This window comes from Geospiza fortis, unplaced genomic scaffold (assembly GCF_000277835.1).
Source record: "Geospiza fortis unplaced genomic scaffold, GeoFor_1.0 scaffold200, whole genome shotgun sequence".
Taxonomy (NCBI): Eukaryota; Metazoa; Chordata; class Aves; order Passeriformes; family Thraupidae; genus Geospiza; species Geospiza fortis.
Genome location: NW_005054353.1, coordinates 446,038 through 469,599, shown reverse-complemented (window position 1 = coordinate 469,599; position 23,562 = coordinate 446,038). Strand labels below are relative to the sequence as shown.

The 23,562-nt window shown below is 40.6% G+C and overlaps 2 protein-coding genes across 2 annotated transcripts in view; one reads left to right on the top strand and one right to left on the bottom strand.

Moving 5' to 3' along the window:
- Window positions 1-38, bottom strand: part of POP1 (POP1 homolog, ribonuclease P/MRP subunit) — a 22,948-nt gene extending 22,910 nt beyond the window's left edge. The window contains 1 exon segment of the mRNA XM_005423490.2: window positions 5-38. Within this exon segment, the coding sequence (XP_005423547.1) occupies window positions 5-38 (34 nt within the window).
- A 134-nt stretch (window positions 39-172) lies between these two features.
- On the top strand, window positions 173-9,487 carry RIDA (reactive intermediate imine deaminase A homolog). Its single transcript, XM_005423446.2, has 6 exons — window positions 173-253; window positions 4,409-4,514; window positions 5,064-5,118; window positions 5,944-6,012; window positions 7,577-7,632; window positions 8,065-9,487. The coding sequence occupies exons 1-6, from the start codon at window positions 192-194 to the stop codon at window positions 8,125-8,127; spliced, it is 411 nt and encodes a 136-aa protein (XP_005423503.1). The 5' UTR covers window positions 173-191; the 3' UTR covers window positions 8,128-9,487.
- Window positions 9,488-23,562: the final 14,075 nt, after the last annotated feature.

Sequence of the window (23,562 nt, the reverse complement as noted above, 5' to 3'; positions counted from 1 at the left end):
CCGCCACACGTGGGCACCCACGCCCAGGAATCGCGCATGCGCACTCCCCCTGCACAGTCCTGAAGGACTATGTTTCCCAGAGGCCCCTGCGGGCGGTGGTGGGCGGGGCGTGCTCTGGCAGAACGCTAAGGGCAGGGAGTGCAGGAGGGGAGGCCCCAGCAGTCTCTGCAGCTTCGGGACCAGATCCTGCTATGGCCTCGCTCGTAAAGAAAATAATCAGCACTACTAAGGCCCCTGCACTGGGTCCCTACAGGTAATGCCTTAGCTCAGAAAGATCTGAGAGTCTTGGTGGATAACAAGTTGACCGTGAGCTGGCAGAGCCTTTGCAGCCAATGCTTTCCTGGGGTGCATCAGGAAAAGTGCGGCCAGCAGGTCGAGGGAGGTGATCCTGCCCCTCTGCTCAGCCCTAGTGAGGCCACATCTGGAGAGCTCTGTCCAGTTCTGGGCTCCTCGGTACAGGAAAGCCAAGGAGCTGCTGGAGAGGGTCAGCAGAGGGGCACAAAGATGATGAGGGGTCTGGAGCATTGAGGAGAGATGGGGGAGCTGTTTAGTCTGGAGAAGACTGAGAGGAGATCTCACCGACGCCTATAAATTCCTCAAAGGCAGGTGTCGGAATCTTTTTCAGAATCTTTTCAGTGGTGCCCATTGACAGGACAAGGGGCAATGGCCATAAACTAGAACAGAAGTTTCAGCTCAACATGAGGAAGAATTTCTTTATATTGAGAGTGGCAGAGCAGTGGAACAGGCTGCCCAGGGAGGCTGTAGTGTGTCCCTCTCTGGAGACATTCCAAACCCAGCTGGCTGCATTCCTGTGTAACCTGCTGCAGGTGACCCTGCCTTGGCAGGGGGGTTGGACTGAATGATCTCCAGGGGACCCTTCCAACCCTAACAATTCTGTGATTTTTGGGAGCGGGAATTCTCTCAGGAGGCACAGGAGCAGGTTTTGCTGGCAGGGTTTTGGCAGGTCCCCGGGGCCTGTCAGGCAGGCCTGGGGCTGAGGTGAGGGCAAGACCCTGAGCAGGAGCCAGTCTTGGTACCCCCTCCCCAGTAACCCCCAGGGGCACCTGGAGTCCCAAAGCACGAGTGGGGCTGTGGGGGTGCGGCAAACTGCAGCCCCATAGGGGGAGGGGCATAGTTCAAAAAGTTAGTTTGGGAAAATAATTCTGGAATTAGTGGTAAGGAGTTAATATAAAAAAACAACCAAGGAAGAAGAATGATTGTTCTCCAGAAAAAGGTGCTTGGCCAGAGACAAGCATGTTGTGCAGGGAAGCTAGGGATGCTGACTGTGCAGGTGATACAGAGTGAAGGCTGAGCCCAATCCAGGGTGAGCTTGGTTGGATGGAGAATTCAATGCCTGGGAATTGAAAATGTCTTTCTTATTTTGAATAGTTATAAATGTTTTTCAACTTCAAAATTTAAATGCTGTAAAAATATGTAAGATGTTCAACATTTTCGTAAGTATGTTACTGTAGCAGTTTTGTATATCATTAAAATGAAAAATCCCAGTTTTAATTGGAGAAAGGTTTCTCTTTGCAATTTAGATATGAAAAAATGTTCAGTCAGTATAGTAGATTGTCATGGCTAAAGTACTAAAGGGTTTTTACCGGGACGTTTTCTAAGAGTTTTTAATTCTCTATTCAGGCTTTGTGTTCACAATAGCATCTTTGTGCCTTCCAGGTGCATTTTTTGCCTCCATTACTTTGTGTTCTGAGCTTTCTAAGCTTCAAACTTCTTATAGGCATTATAAAGATGGAAAAATACAAAGTGTAGAAGCAGAGAGACACGACATGAAGGTTAACTTCTGTAAACAATAAACTCTTGGTGGATTGCAGCCAGGGGCCTGGCATTGCTTGGCATCGGGAGAACATCTAAGACACGGGAAGGCAACAGTTCTTTGTCTGCATGCCCACACCACTGTCCCAGCCTTCATCGTGGCTTTCCACTCCAAAATGTTGTGCTTATTGGTAGTTTTTGATGAAATACTGCTTATTGTGCAGCCTGTTAAATGTATGATGGGTCTAACATCAATAAGTTTATCACTAACTTAATTTATCAGATTTTAGTAAACTTGTCAAAGTCCAGAGAGCAGAAGTTGCACAAGAAATAACTGCCACATCTCTGCTGTGAGGTCTGAGCTTGGTTACACAGCAATGAAGGATTGGGATGAATGAGCTGCATTCCTGGTTCTGCTACAGCCCTTCAATATGCTTTTTGGTGACCTATTTTTACTGTATTTTTCTATTTCCTTTACTGCATCCATTTGCCAGTACCTTGAGATGGGTAGGTAGGTAGATAGATAAAAAGACACATAGCTGTGTGTGGGTCTATAGATCTCATTAATGTTATTAACCTTTTAAAGGATACTGTTCTTGTATTAATACACAATCATTTATGTGAAGAGCATGGTTCCTAACACCATCTCTCTGACAGGCAGTGTTGTTCCAAGGTCACAGTGTCTGCCCAGTTATGCATTCAGGCACACTGAAACGTGGCTGACTTTAGACACACATCACATCCCTGCTGATTAATGAGTAGCTACAATTGGGCCTAGTTACAAGGTGCATCTGCAGTTAAAATGATTGGGGTTTGTGGAGTTGAAGTTTCCCTTAGCTGCACTTGTGCATTTGAGTGCGGTGCAGGTGTACTCCCTGGCTGGTAAATTGTTCCTAGTCTCAGTGAATGGAGGATTCTGTTGGTGAGCAGAGCAGGAGACCCAATAAGGCTGCTGCAGGTGTTGATCTGGCAGTGGTATCAGAAGGCTTCAGCTTGTTCTTTCCCAATTTATTCATGATTTAGGACTCTCAGATGGTCTCTGTTGAGATAAACATTTCACTGTCATTTGCTTTGTGATAAGCAGTACAAGACAATCTGTTTTAGTGGAGAGCCCATACATTCTTGTTGCCCAGGTCTCTGTGCTTCAAACACAAACAGAAGGTTGTGCTCCGAGGGCCTCCCTCCACAGCAGGAGTGGTAACAAAGAAAACTCAAGAAGCCTGCGTGTACCTGCACACATTTCTATCAACAAGAGTGTGTCAGCTAGAAAACTATTCACTGGTTTCTCTTCTTTGTATGGTGTAGTTTTGTGATTTACTCCAGTTTTGTTAGTTGATGACAGAAAAAATAATTCCAATGTAAGACAATTTACCATATCTGACAAAGTTACTGGCTATTTTTTCCCCTCATGAAATTACAGAACATAGGACAGGTGTAACAGAAAAGATGGGAAGTTCAAACTGCCTAACCCTGATCATTTGACTGAGTCCCTAGATTAGGTTAGTACCTTGTGAGGTGAATGGATTAAGACAATCCGAGTGAATCTCAGCTGAGAGATGTACTGAAAATATTCTCTGAATATGTCCCTCTTTTTCCATCAACATTAAAGGGAAGCAAACCTCCTATTTCAGGTACTTCAGGGAGGTGCCTAACTCTGTGTAGCTTGATAGAGTTGTTGAATGGTCAAAGCAATGCATTTTCTTGTGGAATGAGAAGAGATATGAAAAACGATGTTGACACGCCATAAGCGCTTGCAAAAGAATCTTTCTATAATTTCTTTGCAAAATATTTTTAATTATTGGTTGAAGATAATTAAATTGTGTCTCTTGTATAATGTTTGCTTAAATCTTTGTTTTCAACTTTTAACCTCTTTGTAGTAGGGACGTTAATAATTGTTGACTCAACTTCAGCAAAAGCACACTTGACATTTTTATATAAATGTTTTGCAAATAGCTTGAATTTTGCATTCCTCTGAATTAACCCAGCAAAGAAGTCACTCAGGTTATTTGGTGAGAGGAGAGTGATTGTTCTGGAAATGGAGTGATCAAGGTGTTTTGCTGACTGGCCAAATTCATTACTCTGGAGGAATACTGCCAGAGAACCAGGGTGCAAGGTGTCGCCTCACAGCTGTAACTCATTATCATAGTGCCTGTTTAAGAAGAAAAATGTTAAATATCTCTTGACTTTCCTTTTTGGTTTTGGTTTTTTCCCTCCATTGCTCTGTAGCTGAATTGTGGTTGAAAGCTATTATCTGCTTCTCAAACAGGGATGGAATATTTATCTGGGCAGGTGCAAAAAATGTTTTTATTTACTCTGCCTTCCCTCTGTGCTATTTGCTGTGTGGAACCTGTAGCTCAGTTTAGTGTTGTGTTGCTGCATTCACACCTTGTGCCTTTGCAAGAAACAAAGGTTTATCTCCTCGAGGGCAGAGTTTAGGTGGTGTAATCCCAGCTCTTCAAAAGCATAAGCAGATTGATGTATGGCTGCATGTACAGACTTGCATGTACATAACCTCAGTCTTCTTCCTGATGCATTATAAAGTACTGTAGAAAAATTTGAAATGTGCTTTTGGATTTGAAATTTGAAATGTTGTCATGGGGGAACATTAGACCTAAAATGGCACTTGTGCTTTCAGCCAAGCCGTGCTGGTGGACCGGACAATGTACATTGCAGGGCAGATCGGGCTGGAGCCTTCCACTGGGCAGCTTGTCTCTGGAGGGGCAAAGGAGGAAGCCAAGCAGGTAAGAAGTCTTCCAGCAATGAACTTGTAATGGAGTTGCTATGTATCTAATTAAACGTGGAATTGTGAGAAATTGAGGAGGATAGAGAGCACATCACATTGTCCAGATGGGGGAGAAGCAAGAGGAAGTCATTCCCTCTTAACTAACGCTATCATTTTTCCAACAACTTGGAAAACATGGAGGTCAGGCTAGAAATCTGTTTCATGACAGAAGGTATGAAAGAATCAGTGTTTGAAGCAAAGGTTCACACCCCAGTAAAAACCCTGGCTTGAGTCAGGGAAAGTTTTACTCCCCCAGTAGCAAATAGGTGGAGTGAGATAATAGGATGAGATGGAGGTGCATCATGCCTTTACATCTAATGAATGGATGGTTTCATATTTATTAGATGCTCCCTCCTATTAATTTTTATTTAAGTCAGTCTTTTTTTGACAGGTGAGGTTTTGATGGTTGAACAGTAAAACTTCAGCCAAGTCACAAGTTATATTTACATACTTACATAAATATAACCCAGCTGATAGCTAAAAGATTTTTGTTTCATTTTTTCTTTAGGCTCTAAAAAACATGGGAGAGATCCTGAAAGCTGCAGGCTGTGACTATGGCAATGGTAAGTGCTGCTGTGACTCTGGCAAACAGGTGGTTGTTTTTACCTGAATTAAAATATTAAAAAATCAAGTGACCTTAAAAAAAAAGAAAAAAAGCTATTTGCTGAACATTTAATTGTTACCAATAGCTGGAAGAAATGAAAGAAATTGTGAATTTAGGTTAAAAAATAAAAGAAATTAATCTACATGGAAGTCTTTGCAGTGGTACACTGTCACCAAAAATTTCTGGCAATGGTACTAATGTTTTAATTCCAGATGGGGAAGCTCAGGTACAGACAATGTTGCAGTGACTACAGAAATTTTAAGAATCCTAGGCTTTGCTTCAGGTGAAAGCAGGTTTGTATCTGTGCTGTTAGTATTCTAGACACTGGTTTTGGGTGGAGGACTCTACTGGTGAAGCCACACCAGGATTAATGCTGGGTTAGGCAGTCCTGGGAGTCCTTCTAGCACAGAGTATATTTTGAGACCTTCCATGAACTTTTTTTTCTAGCAGCAGATATTATATATAAGTTATTGCCAGCAGCTGGCTTACAACAGCTGTTTTATTTGATCTGCTTATCAATTCAGTGCCATTTGGGAGAATTTGACTTTTTCAGAGCTAGTCAGGAATGGCTTAATTCCTTAATGTTTTATTGCATACTCAGCATGCTCAGATTTTTTTAGGTGGTTGCTTAGGTTGTAGCTCTAATGGTCAATATCTGCAAAACTTTTCAAAATGTTTAGAATACTTGCGAGAAATGTATGAAATAAAAGCAAGAAATGCACTAGTTTTTCAATTTTTAATGCAAGTCAGAGGTCTAAAATAACTGCACTTACATAATTTCTAGTTGTGAAGACTACAGTTTTGATGGCAGACATGAAGGACTACAATGATATTAATGATGTTTACAAACAATGTAAGTAGATGTTTTGTTTGTGCTTACCATTATGGCTTGTGGAACAAATTATGTTCATGGTAGTCAAAGTGTTTTAATGACTCAGATGATGTAGTTCCATATTCTTTGAAAATCCTGTAGAAATTTTTTTTTAAATTTCATTTTCAAGTGTCAGATCAATCAGAGGCTAATTTCATGTGGATTTTTATTCTACCTTTCCACTAACTAACTCACTGTCCTGTGAAGATCAGCTCCTGCTGTCCCTACAGGCTGATCTTCTTTGCCCCTTACCTTGCTTGATGTTCTGCTGTCCTGTCTATAATTCTACTGTAGGCAGCCTTCACATGCTGAATTTCAGATTTTATATCTCCATTTCTTTTAAGTCTATATATTTGAACAATTTGAGGGCCATTGTTATGGGACAGGGCTTGTTCTTTATACAAGGATAAGCTGTGCTGCTCCCTTTGAAGAAAAAAGAGAACAGTGCTTGGTCAACAAAAGTAAATGTAGACTGAAATAGGTGATTCCAACAAGCTGGGTTGTGCAGAATAATTTGGGACAATTTGCATGAGCTCCTTATTTATATAGCTTTGGCTTTAATTAGATAGCAGCGTCTGGTCTTGAATGAAGTCTCATTGATAAGGAAGTTACACAGTCTCCTACTTGTCAAAATGTACTGGGGGGTGTGAGTGCTTAAGCAGGGTAAAACCAGACCAGCTGCATGCTTAGTTACTTGTTAGCTCCAGCCTGGAGTTTGAGAAAACAGGTGCTGCTGTTGTCTCATTGTGAGTTATTATCTCAATGCAGGACCCCAGTGCTTCCATTATTAACAGTTTTGTGATTACTGTCACTAGTAAAACTTTGACTTTGTTATGCAGATTTCTTGGAAGGGTTCAGTCAGGTTGGATGGGACTTTGAGCAGTCTGATAGAGTGAAAGATGTTCTTGGCTGTGGCATGGTGGTGAATTGGACTATGTATCTTTAAAGGTTCCTTCCAGCCTGGACTATTCTAATATTCTATAAATTCAGCTCTTATATCTTTACCAGTACCCTTCCCCATGCCTTACCCTGTTCTAATATCTGTGATAGGTCTAAACGGGCCTATTTTTCCTCTGTTTTCCTTTGATATGAGTAAGGTTGAACTCCTGATGACTTCATGTGAATCTGGGATCTTTGCTCATGACTCTTTTGGCAGAGGCCTATTTCTCTCTCCTGCTCTTTCTGTGAAAGAGTCATCTCCCACTCCCTGGTGTTTGAAACTGGATGATCACCATTCTGATTTAATCATCCTTTTTCATCCAAGTTGGTGTGAAGACCCTGCAGTGTCAGCAGAATACAGGTTATCACTGGCCCCCAGGTCACAACTGCAGCTGACTGCTTGGGGATGAGTGGTGGCTTGCTGAGATTGAGAGCAGTCAGTCCCTAAAACAAAAAAATAAATAAGGGGAAAATGATAGCTGGCATAGGAGTCTTGTAGCCTTGAACCTGAAACTGTTCCAATGATTTCATTTTATACAGATTACTTTGAACTGTGTTTTATCAAGCCAAGGTTAGTGATTACTGGATGTTTCTGTTTAAATTACAGTTTTCAAGGCAAACTTCCCAGCCAGAGCAGCCTATCAAGTTGCTGCTTTGCCCAGAGTAAGTGTCCCTTTTCTATCTACAAAAAAACCCAAAATTTTCTGGAATACCTTACTACTGAAGCATTCTGACAGCTTTTCTAATTCTGAAATAGCTTTGATTGCAATTAGTTTAATAAAGACTCTTAATTAGTTTCTTTTCTAAGTATACCATTGTTATTCCCACACGTTGTCAGAGATCTGAATATGTGATACATATTTCTTTATGGTGGAAGATAGATAAAACATTAGAAAAAAGGGGTTATGATACTTGAGTAAGCCTAAATTGAATTTACAATATTCCTGAACATTGCTAAATCAGTAATACAACTGTCAGAAATATAATCCCTCTCAAATGTCACTCTGTTTTTTATGAAGTTGTGTTGTTCATCCAATTGCTCCATAAAAGAGATACATTAAATTTCTAATATGTTTCTTCATTGTTTTGTCACAGGGGGCCAGAGTTGAGATTGAAGCTATTGCCATTCAGGGACCTCTCCAAGATGCTTCAGCATGACTATAAGTAGAGACTGGATATCTTACAATGGCAGTTTTAGATTGAGTTAATACTTCTCCCTTATATCCAATTCCTACAGCTGACTAACAGCAGTTACACACAGCTGAAATCAGTAAACTTACTGAGGAAAGGTGCTTTCTTCAGGACTTAGAGTGAGTTCTCTACTGGCAAACCCTGAAAAGTGCCTGAGTCCTGCTAAAATCAGCTGAGCCAGATTGCAGGACAGGACCTGCCCCTTGTGGAGGTGACTGGATATTCAGGTATTAAGGTACATACCTGGGTGAATGTATTAGAGTTACACTATGGGTGATCTGAACATGGAAAGCTATACTGATTTGTAATTGTAGATATTTAGTAAAAAAATTTAAATTAAAAAAATGACAGAAATGAGAAAACAGAACACATGAATTGCTTAGCATACATCTTCACTTCAGAGGAATTTTACTGTATTTGCTTCTGAATTTTCTTAACCTCTTTCTTTACATAATAGATTACTGTTGGGACTCAGATTTTTTTCATATTTAAGCAATTGCTTAACAAAGACAATAATTTCAGAAAGAAGAAAATTATGATTTTCTGAGGTGGTACCTTTATAAATCAGATGGAAATTAATATCTACATGTAACCTTTCTCATGATCTTTTTTATAGCAATTCAACTTTGACTATTTTGATTTTAAAAAACCAATAAAAATTTTAAAAATGTTTAATGAGAATAAATAAAATTGCAACTGCAAAATGTGCTTGTCTATTATGGGAACACACTTTTCTTTTCCTGATTGTGGTTTGATACTCTGTTACAAAAACAGTCGCCAGCTTGCTTATTCAATAACAAATTTGAACCAAGAGAATAGGCTTATTATCCACATCCTAATAGCTAAGGATTAAATTCTCCAGGACAGGAAGCTTTCAGCTACCATCATTACAGTTCTTGTAATTTTTTCCTCTGCCATTAAGGTCAGAAGCATTGGTTTGATGGGGTGATTAAGCAATATTGAGAAATCCAACTGGTGATGCTAATAACTTATCCCATCCCTCTGTATTGATCTGCTGTCAAGTGGAAATGGGTACTGTGAGAACAGGCAGCCCTACTTACCAGTCCTAGATTTGATGTGAAACAGCCATTCCTTCTTTTCACTGAGCTTATAAATTGTACCATTATAGCAAAAAGATTCATAATGAGGTTTTCACAGCAAATCTGTGCAGATATAAGTATTTTTTAATAGTATTACCTTGCTTTCTCTGGGAGATAATTGTTTTTCTTAGAAGCAAGATAATGCCTTTGTTATTTCAAACAGCAAACTTCCAAACAGCCTTTGAAAAATGCCTGACTTTTCTCTAAATAAACTTCCTATGCATAAACTTTTTGTTGCTGTTCTTGTTCTGTCTCTTTGGTTGTACTAATAAGGCATCTTATGCTCTGTAGCTCTGATTCCATAAGCAATCCCACCTATGAAAAAACATGGTCAGATGTGTCAGGAAGGGAGTTAGTACTAACTAATATGGCTATGACTTTCTAGGAAACACAAAGCAGATGTTCCTTCATTTTGTTAATTAATACTAATTCAAAATAATGTAATTGAATGGAGTTACATTTAAACTTTTAAAGGGAGTTTAATTCCTAATTTATATTTAGGTTTCTCTGTTACAGCTTTGTTTAGATGTAATTTCTTGGTTGGGATCTATTTCACTGATTTGTAGGAGATTTAGTTCAAGTTCACTGTAAATGAGCTGATTTCAATTGTTTTGAACATGAGCTGTGTTCAGCCTTTTATTAACCCCAGTGGTTTATCCTTCCTTACTGCTCACTGCCTTCCTGCTGTGCCCGCCCGGAACCCAGCACTAGGTGGCAGTTGCGGTGTTTTTGTGGCGTGCTGACTTGAGCATTGGCTGGTAAAAGTCCATCATCACCCTCCTTGGGACTTCGGTGGCAGGAGAGTAAATATACCATTGCTCTCCACAGTGAGGGACAGTCTGAGACTGAGATGTAAATGAAACACCTGGAAAAGTTCCATGCTGGATGCAGCCAACAAGGCAGAACATGCTTCCATTAAGTGTTTTTATTAGTAAATAGGTGCCATTCTGCAAAAACTCAAGAACAGAAATTCCCTTTTTGCTTTATGATTCTTCAGGTGAAGACAGTTGTAGTTTTTAGACTATATATTTAAATCAAAGCCATTCAAGACATTTTCTTGATATGTATTCTTCTGGTACAGGAAGTCTAGAATAACTGAAATATACTCTCTTATTTACAGCTCTAACACAGTAGTTTTCAAAATAAAAAATCAGCCTTCCACAGGGAAGTGTAAAACATTTATTTTATTTAAGCAGACTTATATTATTTGATTCTGTTCTTTAAAACAAAAAGGCCAACACCCATGATTCTCCAATATGAAAAGCCTATGTCCTAGGTATTAATTTGCAAATTACTAAGTACATAGATATTTAACAAATCCAGTTTTAAATAGAGGTATGTTAAAAACAGGGTTTTGTTTTTCCTTTGCTAGACTGAGCTGCATGCAAAATACAAAGTTGCAATTCATCTTGTGGCATCCTGATTTCACCATTTAAGATCTGTTTCTATCACATGTAACTATAAAACCACAGCAAAATACCTCTTCTCTTTCTGTGAAAGTAAAGCAATGTATACAGTACTGAAATGTGTATGTTCTACCAGGTGTTTCTTTTAGTAAGACTCTTCTTTAAGTAATTATATTCTCTACAGGTTAAATAATGCAAAAAATAAATTTCAGTACCTAGTTTAAATGAAACTGTGTTCTCTTAAACCACATAAACTGCTCCCATCTTCTTCTTCCAGCACTTGCTCTTGCTGCAGTGTTTTCCTAAAAGCAGTTCCTCATTGAGTGAAAGAGCCAACCCCAGCCAGCCACATGGGCAGGGGTCTTCTGAGACCCTATAGTGTGTGTATGTGTCTGCACAGAGCTGACAGGGTGCAAATTTAACCTCTCCTAGGGCTGTGCTTATTGGTAACTACAAAAGATTTCTACCAGAACTTTCCTGTTAGTTTGGAAATAAAGTTTGTTCTTTCAAGTGCACTGCCCAGCACTCCCTTCAGGTGAGGAATGGTTACTTCTACCTTGGATGAAGTTGAGGGCTGAACATTGTTTAGCTTTTGATAAAATACAAAATAATCATCAAAAATTCTTGACTGTATTTAAAAAAAAAACAAAACATGTTACTTAAGATCTGGAGGTGTATCCTATAAACACAAATATTGCAGCATATCCTCCTTTTCCCAGCCTTTAACAGGAGAAAGCTCTTTGGCAAACCAATTAAATTTGCATGGTAGGCAATGTCTTATTTCTTGGGGCAGGAGTGTTCAGCATATTTCTGGCAAGCACATTTTGATAATTTAGGTGATTTAACTTTTCATGTTTAACATACATAGTATCAAGTATATTTCCTCTTTGGAAAAGGAAAAAGAGAATTTGCCTGTTGTGATTATAGAATATGTAAGGATGAAGATGATTGAGAAAGACTGCTACTGTTTAGTCACTGCCTGGTTTATATTCCTCTTTTTTTCATCTGCATTGCTTAATGGCCTGAAGAAACTGAACAGTGAGGAAGAACATACATAGTCACCTGTCTTCCTTGTTACAACAATGGTAAAAAGAGTGACTCTGAGTGAGCAGGTCATTTTGACTCCTTTATATCTTCACATTTTATTTCCAAGTGCAGTCTCCTCTGTTGCTATGAATATTACTGATCTCTGTCCCAGAGCTCTTGTTGGTTTATGCTTAAAAATAGTATAATGCTTGCCAGACTGCAGTTCATGGTCTTGCCAGTAGGCAGCCTGTCTCTGCAGATTTAATCTCCTGTGTTTTGGAGTGGTGCTGTGCTAGCACATGTGCTGGTGGCTGAACTGAATTCCCAGCGCACAGGAGGAAATCAGCCATGAGATACAGCTGAAGACGGAAGTGCTTGGGGCATCCTGGAATATGGCTGTACACCCAGCCAGTCCCATGTCACTTTGGGGTGTTCTCATTCTGCTCAGTACCTGTTCCCCCACTCCTCAGCTCTTGAAAGTGCATGGTGTTGTTTTTCATGGCTTCTGTCCATGGAATGGTTTGAGTATGTGGATAAAAACATTGACGACTTCTGTTTGTATTTTTGATGCTCACTTTAATGTCAATAGATTTTTAAAAAAGACTTAGCAGCTTGTTTTAGTTTCTCTGTTACAGAAGACTAGAAAAACTAAAAAATAAATTAAAAGTGACATCCACCTAGCAAAAAATCCCTAAAAAAAAGGTATGCATTTGGGTTTTAAAAGTTTGTGGTGTTGCCTACAGGAAGTTGACATTAAATGAAACTGACAAGTTCATAAGAATGCTGCTAAGGAGAAAACCTTAGATTTAGCGATACAGCCAAGAACTATCAGCTTATACAAAAGGTTAATAGGCCAAGGATATCAATTAGATTATTTAATACAAACCAGAGTCAGCTGGAGTCAGCCATGTACATGCAGTATGAAATTATCTCTTAGAGTGGATTTGTATAATTTGCTGGTGACAGTTAGGATTTTTGTTAAGTCCTATTATACAATAAAGCAAACAAAATAGCAATATTGTGCTTGCCATTTTAAGGAAACTGACCATTTCTCCATGTCCTACATCTTTATGCCAGAGATCTTGTAAACACAGTCCCCAGCAATGTATTATATGGAGTCCCTTTGCACAGGACATAGCCTCAAGCTCTGTCAGCAGAGGATCAGGCTGAACATCAAGAGAAATTTCTTCACAAAAAGGGTTGCTAAACACTGGAATGGGCTGCCCAGGGAGATGGTGGAGTCACCATCCCCAGATGAGAAATGACTGAACGTAGCACTTACTGCCACGGTCTAGTTGACAAGGTGATCTTCAGTCAACATTTGGACTCAAGTAACTTAGAGTTGTTTTCCAACCTAATTGATTCTGTGATCCTCCAACATTCAGCATCAGAACAAATTTCTACTCTTTATCTGAACCAAAACACAAATCCTATCCAGGGTTTGTTCTCACAGGAAATTTGTTTGAAAGTATTGCCATTCAGCTTCATCTCCAAAATTATTATTTAGCATTTTGGAAAAGAACCCAGACAGTCCCTGCTAGCATAGAGAAAAATAATAGATAACCTTTTCTTTGGGAACAGGCTAATATTTGTCTCTCAGACAGGTTTGTATTTTCTCTCTTAGAAGTCCATTTTAGAAGCCACAAATGCATATGAGGAGAGCTACACAGCTAAAGACAAGTTATTATTTGCCATGAATGTTAACAGCTGTGAAGTTATCTTCTAGGATTTATACAACTAAAACATCCCACTCAGTTAAAAATGCCTCCTCTATTGTACTACAGTCCCTTCAATAAATTTGAGTTTAAAAATGGGGAGTGAGCAGCACACAGCTGGGTCCTGGACACTGCACTCTGTTATCTTCTATTTTCTGGAAACTCCCCTCTGCATTTAGTTAGACTTTGGTAAATTTCCTCTCCCAGTCTTTTAAGTGCTGTACATTTCAGCAGCTGCCTACATTGGTAGTCCAGGCACTCGGAGGACCTGCCTACAATAAGTGAAGAGAAAAAAGCTACACTCTATTCTTCATGCTATATAATGTTGGTTGAAGGTTTCAACAATTTGAAGCCAGTTAATCTGAACCTGGGAAAAACTCCTAATTGAAAAAGGAATGATCATACTGCTGTTGAAAAATTATGCTGGTGTGTACAGAAGGCACTCTGTGGCAGGGAGATGAAAGTTTGGGTGTTTCAAACACTTGAAGTCTTGGAAGCTTGACTTCAAAAAATCTGTAATATATAAAACTTTTTCAGATGCCTCTTATTCATGTGCCTGTAGCTTGTGGTTCAATCCATAAAAGTCTTTATATTTTCCCAACCAAATAAAATTTAAAAATATTCATGTGAACAGAAGAGCAGGCCCAAGAAGAGGATGTTCATTGAGACATAACTTCTATTCCTTGTTATTAGCTGTCTCTGAAACACATGGAAAAAATTAATTTAGCAATTAATTGAAGGTATAACTTGATATTCACTAAATCTGATAGGAACTCAAAGTGAAAGTTTCCTGGAAGTATCACAGAATGAAGGGGATATCTGCTCTTCTCCCAGATCTGTAAGAATGTTCTGTGTGGACATAAAAACAACCACTGGTTCCTCTTTCCCGATCCCATCATACACGTCATAGACTTTAACATCACCTCTGTGAGTCACTGCTACAGTCTTGAGCTCCTCCTCACCCTGCTGCCTTTTCTCTTAACAACTTTGAAACCACTACATCCTTCCAGTCAGATTTGACACAGAGGCAGGCATTTCATGGACAGCAAACCCTAAGTAAGGACAAGAGACAAAGGGCACCAATTGAAGTGCCCTTTTAAATACAAGATTTTTTTTTTTTCTTTTTCTGTAAGGACAGTTAAGTTATGGGAATAGGCTGCACACAATTGTCGTAGACATCTTTTTCACTAAAATCTTTTCTTTAGGATTTTTTCTTTCTGGGAAGCTGAGGCCCCAGAAACAAGATGTAAACAAGAGATTGTCTGCTTCTGTGGAATGCAACAAGTCAGTTCTGGATTGGCCCAGATTGAGTGTTTAGAAATAATAGCCAATCCACAACTGAGCTCTCTCGGACACAGTCCGAGAGAGCAAGGTTTGTTATTCATTCTTTACTTTCTATTCTTAGGTAGCTAGCAGCTTCTGGAAACTCTCCTTTTCTTTTTCTTTTAGTATAGTTATAATAGATGTTTATATCATAACTTAATAAATCAAGCCTTCTGATCATAGAGCCCATCTCGTCTCTTCCTTCACCCCGAAAACCTTGTGGCCAACCGGCGACACACAATTGATGGAGTCTCCACCCCTGGGGATTCAAAACCCAGCAGGACAACCTGTTCCTGCTTGAGCAGGACTAGACAAGCTCCAGAGGTATTTTTCTACCTCAGTTATTCCATGACACAGTATGGCTGAGGAACTGTGTCCCGCCCCTGAAGCTGCTGTTGGCCATCAGCAGCTGAGAAGCTCTGGGGCTCACTCGATAGCTAAAAGACTGTGCCCAAGGGGGTGATTGGCTGAAATCACAGTGTCTGGCCATCCCAGCTCAAAGTACTCCTTTCCCAGCTAGAAGACTCAGCAAATGAGAATGTGGGACTTCATCACACTGAGTTGTGGTGTTCCATGAGGGTAAGGAACACAGGAAAGGTGAGAAAATTTGCATGGGAATGAAGGTGACCAATCAAAGCCATCCAACTGCAGTGATTCTCGGTGACTAAGAAGATTGTTAATATAACATGAAAAAAGCCAACTCCCTTTGATGGTGTCAAATTCAACACACTTAGCATGTTACTGCACATTCCCTTGTTCTTAGGTAGACATCAGTTACCTTTAGAGCCCTATTTTTAATTTTTTTTTAACTAGGATCAGCTTGTATCCTCTTCGTCATACTCTCCTAGAGACTAAGCTGTGAATGTTTTTGATGTCTCTCAAAGTAAGAATTTTTCCATTCCCTTAAGCAGTCTTGCTTTCCTGCCCAGAATCTTGCTTTATTTCTCCAATATCCTTTCAAGATGGAAGAATTGCTCCCTTACACAACAGAATCCCAGGTTTAAATGATCAGTATTCCCTTCTTAGCATTGTTTGCTCCTCTTGCCTGCAGCTCTTCTCTGAGCTGGGTCAGTGCACTCCCATCATCTGAAATGCATTACAGACAGAGAAGTAGGGCTGCGCTTTCTGCTCCCTTACAAAACTGTTGGGGAGAATACTGTCAAAGCAGGCAAATGCAGGAAGAATTTCAATAAAGCTGTAATCATCACTGTGTGAAATTTCTGGAAATGTTGAAGGCCAAGTTGGATGGAGTCCTGACCAACCTGATCTAATGGGTGGCATCCCTGCCCATGGCAGGAGGGTTGAAACTAGGTGATGATTAAGGTCCATTCCAACCCAAGCCTTTCTATGATTCTCTTACTCTTCAGGAGGAGGAAGATATTCTTTGAGGTTTCCTAGAATCAAGTTGAGTGTTTTGCTGAATTCACAGCACAGAGAGTTGATTCTTTGCAAAAGCATAGGAGCTTTTAAAAAAGAACATCATTTCCCTTAGCCCTCTGGTGGGAGCATAAGCAGCAGTGCAACAGCTGGCTTGCCTTAAGGCTGTGACACATCCTAGCATTGGGAAGGAACCAAAGACTGCTCACCCCAGGTGCAAGAGGTGAGCAGTCTTTAGAAGTCTAGAAAGACATGAAAGACATGGTGTAAGGTATCTGCCACCCTTTCTGCTGAAGCTGTTCCCCTCTGAATTACAGAAATACCTGTTAGCCCAGAGAGATTTTGTGCATGACCAAGTACGCCACTGATTAGGAGGGAGGGGAGAGGGAGAAGGTAATTCCAGCTATTGCAATAACATTTGCTAGGAGAAGGGGGAAGCTGCATTGCCTGCTTATCCTTTTCCACATTCCAGCAATACCATAGGGTAACCTGTGGCGGTGGAATCACCATCCCTGGAGATGTTCAAAAAACGTGTGAATGCAGCACTTAGGAACAAGATTTAGTGATGGACCTGGCAGGGCTGAATTAACAGATGGACTCAATGGTCTTTTCCAACCTAAATTATTCTGTGATTCTAATTCTGCCTTCTGGGGCATGTGAGCCGCTTACATGATAGACTCACGTGTGAGGTTCTTAGTGACTGTGGAGGAAGAAGAAGAAATAACTTTTGTAGCAAGACAGTGGTGACAGAATTTTGACCATAATCTCAAAGTCTGCCAGAGGGATAATCTTATCACCTTTAATTTTTCTCTTTACTGGTGTGACAGTTTTCCAGAGGAACTTTATTTGGCCTGTGACTTTTCCTTCCCACCATGTGACTGAATATGCTGTGTAATGTGCTTTCATCACAGCACCACCCTGCTGATTTCAGCTGATAAGGAGAACAAGGGGATCTAAAATGACTGGCACAGAATGGAAATCACAAAGCAGCATTAAGGCTTAGCTTACAAAGAAAGCCTGCAAATAATAATAAGCAGAGTCATGACTTTAACAAAGGTTTTTTATTTTCCAAGACTGCATGTTACAGTCTATCATTCTTCCCAAACTGGGAAAAGTTATCACTGATAAGGCTCATGTATTATATAAAGATGACCCATGTAAAAAGCATGACTTCCAACTGGTTGCTTCCAAAAATGTCTTTTACTGTAAAGTATTTTTGACTCTCTTGTGTAAAAATGCAGATAGCAACTGTATGCCTACAGGGGAATAACAAGATATGCTCAATAAGGACAGGACAGTCTTTGCTGTCTCTTAAACAATAACCCATGTGGTCCTTCCCTCCTCTGTCAACATACCTATCTCTGTCGCTGCTGCACTATCCACAGCTTCTCCTGTTTCTTCTTCTTTTGTTTCAGGCCCTTCACTTACTGTCTCACTGAGCAGCTCAGTTTCCACCTGTTCTCCCGTCTCACCTGGGAATGGTAACCATGGAGATCAAATTAGGATCCACTAAAAAAAGCACCAAGTGTCCCAGCTTCTTTCTGTAAACCTGATTTTGTTTTGTAAGCTCTCCAATGCCCGTTATCAAGGTACCCCCTGAATGAACCCAGAGAGAACAAACACAAAAACACTTTTCATCATCCAGCTGAAATATGGTTGCCTCATGCTCATGAGGTTCTCCTAATGCTTTCACAAAATCCCCTTGATGCTGTATCCAAAGGAAATAATGAGTATATTTCTGCTCAAATTATTTTTTCCTGGACTTTATTTCATAGATGTGCAGTTTTATTTGCAATTGGAAAAGAAACAGAAATAGAAAACATGGTTAACATGCAAGTCTGGCTGAAACCCTGTTTTCCCAGGGAAGCTGCTGCCTAACTCATTTCCTCCCATAGCTATGGAAGCACAAAGGGAAAGCAACACAAATGCTAAGTATCATATGTACCATAGCATCAAAATAGAAAATCCCTTCTTCATCAGAAGAGAGGAAGAGAGTGCACACAAGTTAGGGTATTCCTTCTACCTTGGAAATAATAGGAGCAAAACTCTTTTCCCCAAAAGCTTCATTCACTTGCCCTGCACACATCACTTGGTGCTAGAGGCCCCACAACTCATCTTCAGAGAGACAGACAACTATAAACATGTTTCCACTGATGAGATGTGACAGCACAAGGCCCAGGGTGTGCTGCTCTGCCTCTGGCCCTGCCCTGAGGCTTACAAAGAGTGAATAATGAAATTGGAGTTTGCAGCTGGGCAGGATGTGTGTTTAACAGGTGAGCAACCTGTCATTTACTGCTTACATAAAACAAGACTTTATTCCAAAGGATAGATGATTATGTAGAGGACAAAATTCTTTCATGGAGAGACACAGGAGAGAACAAAGCACTCCAACAACCATGCTCAGCTACAAAGGATGAGCAAAGACTGAGATTCATAGAGCCAGTTCAGAGACAAGCAGCACAAAGCCACAGGAGTAGTGGCAGTGTGTGTTATTGGCTCTGGAATTCACACGGATCAGTCCTCCTGCACCTCGCACTTCTGCAAGGCCAAAGTGGAGTGAGGATGTCTCCCTGGAGAGAAATACTCTTCATGTGCTTCACCTGCTTGTTCCCTGAAGAAGAGCTACCCCAGGAATGCATGTGATTCCTTACTGAGCGACTTTGTATCTTTTAGGAGAAATTTGATTCCTCCTGTGAAGTGTTCATCATCTGCAGGTGCAGTCCATGTCCTCTGGGCACTAGCTCAAGGAGGAGCATAGCCTGCAATTTCCAGGAAGGAGCACACCTCCTGCTAAAGGTCCCTCCACAGCACATGGAAATCCCATCACCTCAGACACCACTGCTTCCTCACACAGCCTCTCTCCCCACCCAGTCATCTCCAAGCATTGGTGCAAAAACAGTCCTATAACTCTCCACTACTGCTTCTATTCTGCTTGTCTTGTAGCCAAGCTTCAAGGACACACGGGACATGCCAAGTGTGCATCAAAGAGATGCTTTTTCTTCTACATCCAGCTTTATGTGTGCAAGGACAGGTGACATAATTAATAATTAGTACAATTGACATAATTAATAATTAGTAATTTAAATATAATTTAATATTTAGTACATATGACTAAGTAATTGGGCTGTGCAAGTATTAAGGAATGTGTCTGAGCTACCCAGAGATACAATGTTTTAAATGAGGTGTATAGTGGGATATTTTACCTGCTAAGAACAAAAAGGACATGAAAGTAAATAAAAGAGGTGGAAATGCTGATTAATTTATTACAGCTTGGACTTGTAAATCCGAGGCTTCCCCAGCCACATTCTTCTATGCTTCACATTGTACAGACTCCCTGGACCAAATTCTGACTTCAGAAGCTCATTTGAGGCTCTTAGTAAAGCCAAGAGGACCCACACAGAAGTCCCTGGAGGTAAATTTTGCTCTCCTGAATTTATGAAAGCACAAATATTACCCTCAACGAGGTGCTCCTCTTCAGTAACATGTACTTTCTCGACGACTTCGGCTAGAGAGCTGTCACTGCCCTCTACCAGCCCACTGTCCTCTGCTGGTTCTGGAGATGGTGCCCCAGCATCTTCTGCTGGTGCTGGCGGTGAAGGGCCCCTGCTCTCCTCTCGCCACACAGAGGGCAGCTCGGAGCTCTCCTCCTCTCCTGCAGGCAGCGGCTCGGTGCCCTCTGGCTCCTCCCTTTTACTGACCGACTCTGTCTGCCCCTCCACGTCCAGGAGCGTGGCTGAAGCCTCCTCTCCCGGCAGCTGCTCGCCTGGGCTGCTCTCCTCCGAGGCAAGGCTCACACGCTCTGCTGGCTCCGGCTGGGCTTGGTCAGCTGCAGTTCCATGGGCATCTGCAGTCAGGGTGTTTGCACCTGAGGATGCTTTTAGTTACAGCAGGGCAAGGAAAGGAAAAAGAGAATTACAGATAATTGGTGAATGGGCACATAAGCTGGATGACAACTAAACCCACAGTGAACCACACAAGCAGTACCTGACAAAGAGCTCCCTCCTGGCTAGGGAAAACACTCCCTCACAGGTCTGCTGCACATATCCACGCATATCCAGTAGAGGATGGTGCTGCTCTTACATTAAAAATAAGTTTTCATTTGATGCATGTAATACATTTTTATATGAAGAGAGAAGTCTTGTTTGCAAGTCAATGTTCTATTACATTTTCCCTTTTGAATCTGCAGTGTGCAGGTGGTTTGCTGGTGGTGGGACACTGCAAGGAAGCATCTTTTCCTACCCTAAACCAAGCACAGCATCAATGTGGGGAGTGTGAGGGAGCTGCTGTCCTGGGCTGTGTGTGAGGAGTTCTGGTGGTACCTGCAGGTGGACTGAATACAACCCCTGAGAACCCAGAGGATGAGCAGTGCTCACCTCATAAAACAAAAACCACTTTGTCTGTCTTTTTCAGTACTGAATTACCATTCATACTATGATTTGTCTTACAAAAAAAAAAATCAGCAACAGGAAGCCTAAACAAATTAAAACTTCCACTTCTTTCATTTTTCATCAACTTATTGGCTAGCAAAGCAATGGGGTTTGGCAGAAAAAAATTTATGAATAAAGAACTGACAAAATTACTTTGACAGGTATTTAAGGATAAAAGCTGAAGACTCAAAATGAGCTACACCTACCTATCAGACTGACTTACTAACATTTTAATGAAATTCAGTTTGACAGGATCTTGTACTTAACCTTTTCCTAAAGAATGTCAGGATGAAACCCCTGGTAATTCAAGCATGAAATCTGTTTATATAGTAATTACAAAACTGGAAAAACTGTATTTTCTGAGAAAATTATGATTGCAGTGTCAAAGCCAGTAAGCAGAACCATATGATACTGTTCACAGATGAACACATCGACACATGTTCATATAGACATAGATGAACACAAAAAAAAGTAGTACACCCTGCTCTTAAAACATCTGCTTGCATACTGCTGCTCTTAAAGCAAGTTTACAGTTCTTTTAAGACATTCAAACAAAACAGCTCTCCAGCAAGTGTCACCTCATCAGCATGTGCCTACAGACCCAGGGAAGGATGGCTAAGCCAGAAGAAGAGCAAGAACTGAGAATCTGGACTGTTGAGACAGACAGAAGACAATTTCGACTATGAGACAGATAAAATCTCATTTGTCCCAGGAACTGTCAAATCATCCAAGTTCCAAACAACCCCTCCAAATCCACAGTGGTATGGCAATTTATAATGCAACTCCGACAACAGGAGGCAAACTCAGCTATGGATCTCTGACAACAGACCCCCCCAGGGCAAGACTCTGCCTCTGACAGCTGCCAGGGGCAGGGGGAAGGGCAGAGGGCCCCAGCACACGGGGCTCAGTGTCAATCTGTCAGTGGAATTCCTCTGTCAACCTGTTCAAGCCCCTTTTCAATCTGTTTACACTCAGTCTCCACTATACCCAATGGGATGAGGGCTGCAGCCCACTTACATCCCCTGTAAAACACATCTTGGCTGGTTTTAAGCCTGCTGCTGGTCATTTCATCAAGTGGCAGTTCTTGCATTATGAGAAACAGCAAATATACTTCCCTGGTTGCTTTCTCTAGATCTCTACCCCACCTTGTCTCCCAAGCACTCCTTTTCCGAAAACGAAGCTCAAGGTGAAACAGATACCAAATCAGAATAATATTGAGTAAATATTAAACTTAAGCTACTCTAAGCAGCGATTAAAAAAGTAATGTACGCTCAGAGACCAGAAATTTGATGTTTTCACATTTTTATTTTTCATCCCTTTAGACACTTTTCACACCTTCACCTTGCTCAATGCCAGATGGAGAGAGATCATTTAAAGCCTACAGGCAGAAACAAATGAGCCATGAAAATTAGCATGTTATAGAGTTTTAATTCATGTTAGCAGTAAAAGAAACAATTCAAATGTATTATTACTAAGAATCTCCTGCAGCTGCTATAAGCATCAGCCCTATAACTTCCAGCTAGCCCTCTCTACATCAAAATGTTTTATATAAATTGGATTATAAAATACTGCCATGCAACACAAGATTTGCACTGCTGGAAATCCTGGAAGCATTCCTGTGCTCTCATCTGAAATGCAAAGAATTCCCTAATATAGAAAAAATAAATCCTCTCAGTAATCTGTTCAATACCTTTATCCCCAAGAAAAATGAATATCATGTGGCAGTCAGCATTCCTAGGATTCCTTCTAGTTTTGTTTTGTTTTTAAATTTAAAATTTTTATTTCTCCTGCTGTAGACTCTTTTAGCTGGAGAAACAAAGAAAAACACAGTGAATGTATGTGGGCCATGGCTACAATATTTTCTCTTTGCCTTCTTTCCTTTGGGAAAAGCCTCAAAGTTTTATGAGTTACACATCAATGGAAGAAAATGAAATACATTTTCCTCTATTAACTTATTTAGAGAAAAATAAGAAAATTATCTTTTCTTATTAAATTAGCAAATTGTTAACATATCTGGTTAGTGATTGCCAAATTAATGCAGATCTTCCAGCTGTAATTACAAACTTCATCTCATCCTTGCCATGAAATTAGAGTATGTATTTAGAACATTTCATGACCTATCCTGCCATGAACATGCTTTTATACAGAATAATTAAAATACTCAGAATAAATGACTTCTGCTGTTTCTTTGAGCCTCTCAGTGCTCCTGTGCAGGTATCATTTAGTGGAGGATGGAAAGGCAGAGGAGTTGGTTCATTGACCAGGTGACTGAGACAGCAGGTACAGCATAAAGAGGTTTCTCCTGATGCTTTCAGCAGTGTGCTGGTTCTGTGGGGGCACAGACAGTGCTCAGCCCACAACCTGCTCTCCTCTCTGCAGTCACAAGCCACAGCACCACAAGACAACACACAGAATATAAACCCATGCAAAAACCATGGATGCTGCAGGCAGAGCAACAGCAACAGATCGTAACTCAAGAATATAGGAAAGAAATGCAGTAAAATGAAATGCAAACAACTTTTTCGGGTCTGCCTTCGAGATGTATCTTTCTGGAGAGGACAATTCCTGTAACTGCAGCATTCAGGTTCTTACAGAAGTGTTTCCAAACCTTCCTTGGAGCAAAGAGCTAAATATGATGAATATGGAAACAAAGTTCTGTTTAGTTCTACTGAATAGCAAGGATATTCTTATGGAACATCCTGCAAATATTACCTTGCTCACAAAATTAGTCTGCTGTGACTTGAGCCAATTAAAGCCACAGGAACATTGCCGATGCTGCACACTATGTCGGGGTGGATTTTGTAAGAAAAAGGAAGAATAGCGGGGTCAAATATTGCCAGTTCTTTATTCTTTTAAAGAAGGAAAGAAAGGGCACTAGACTGGCACGTTACTACACAAAAAAACCAACAGCAGGATGTATCTGGAAATTGAACAAACAAACAAAAAAAGCCTGCGGAGCGGAGTGGAAGGGACTTGGGTATTCATTCAAAAGAAACACCAGTTTCGAAGCCATCACTCACGGGGTGCA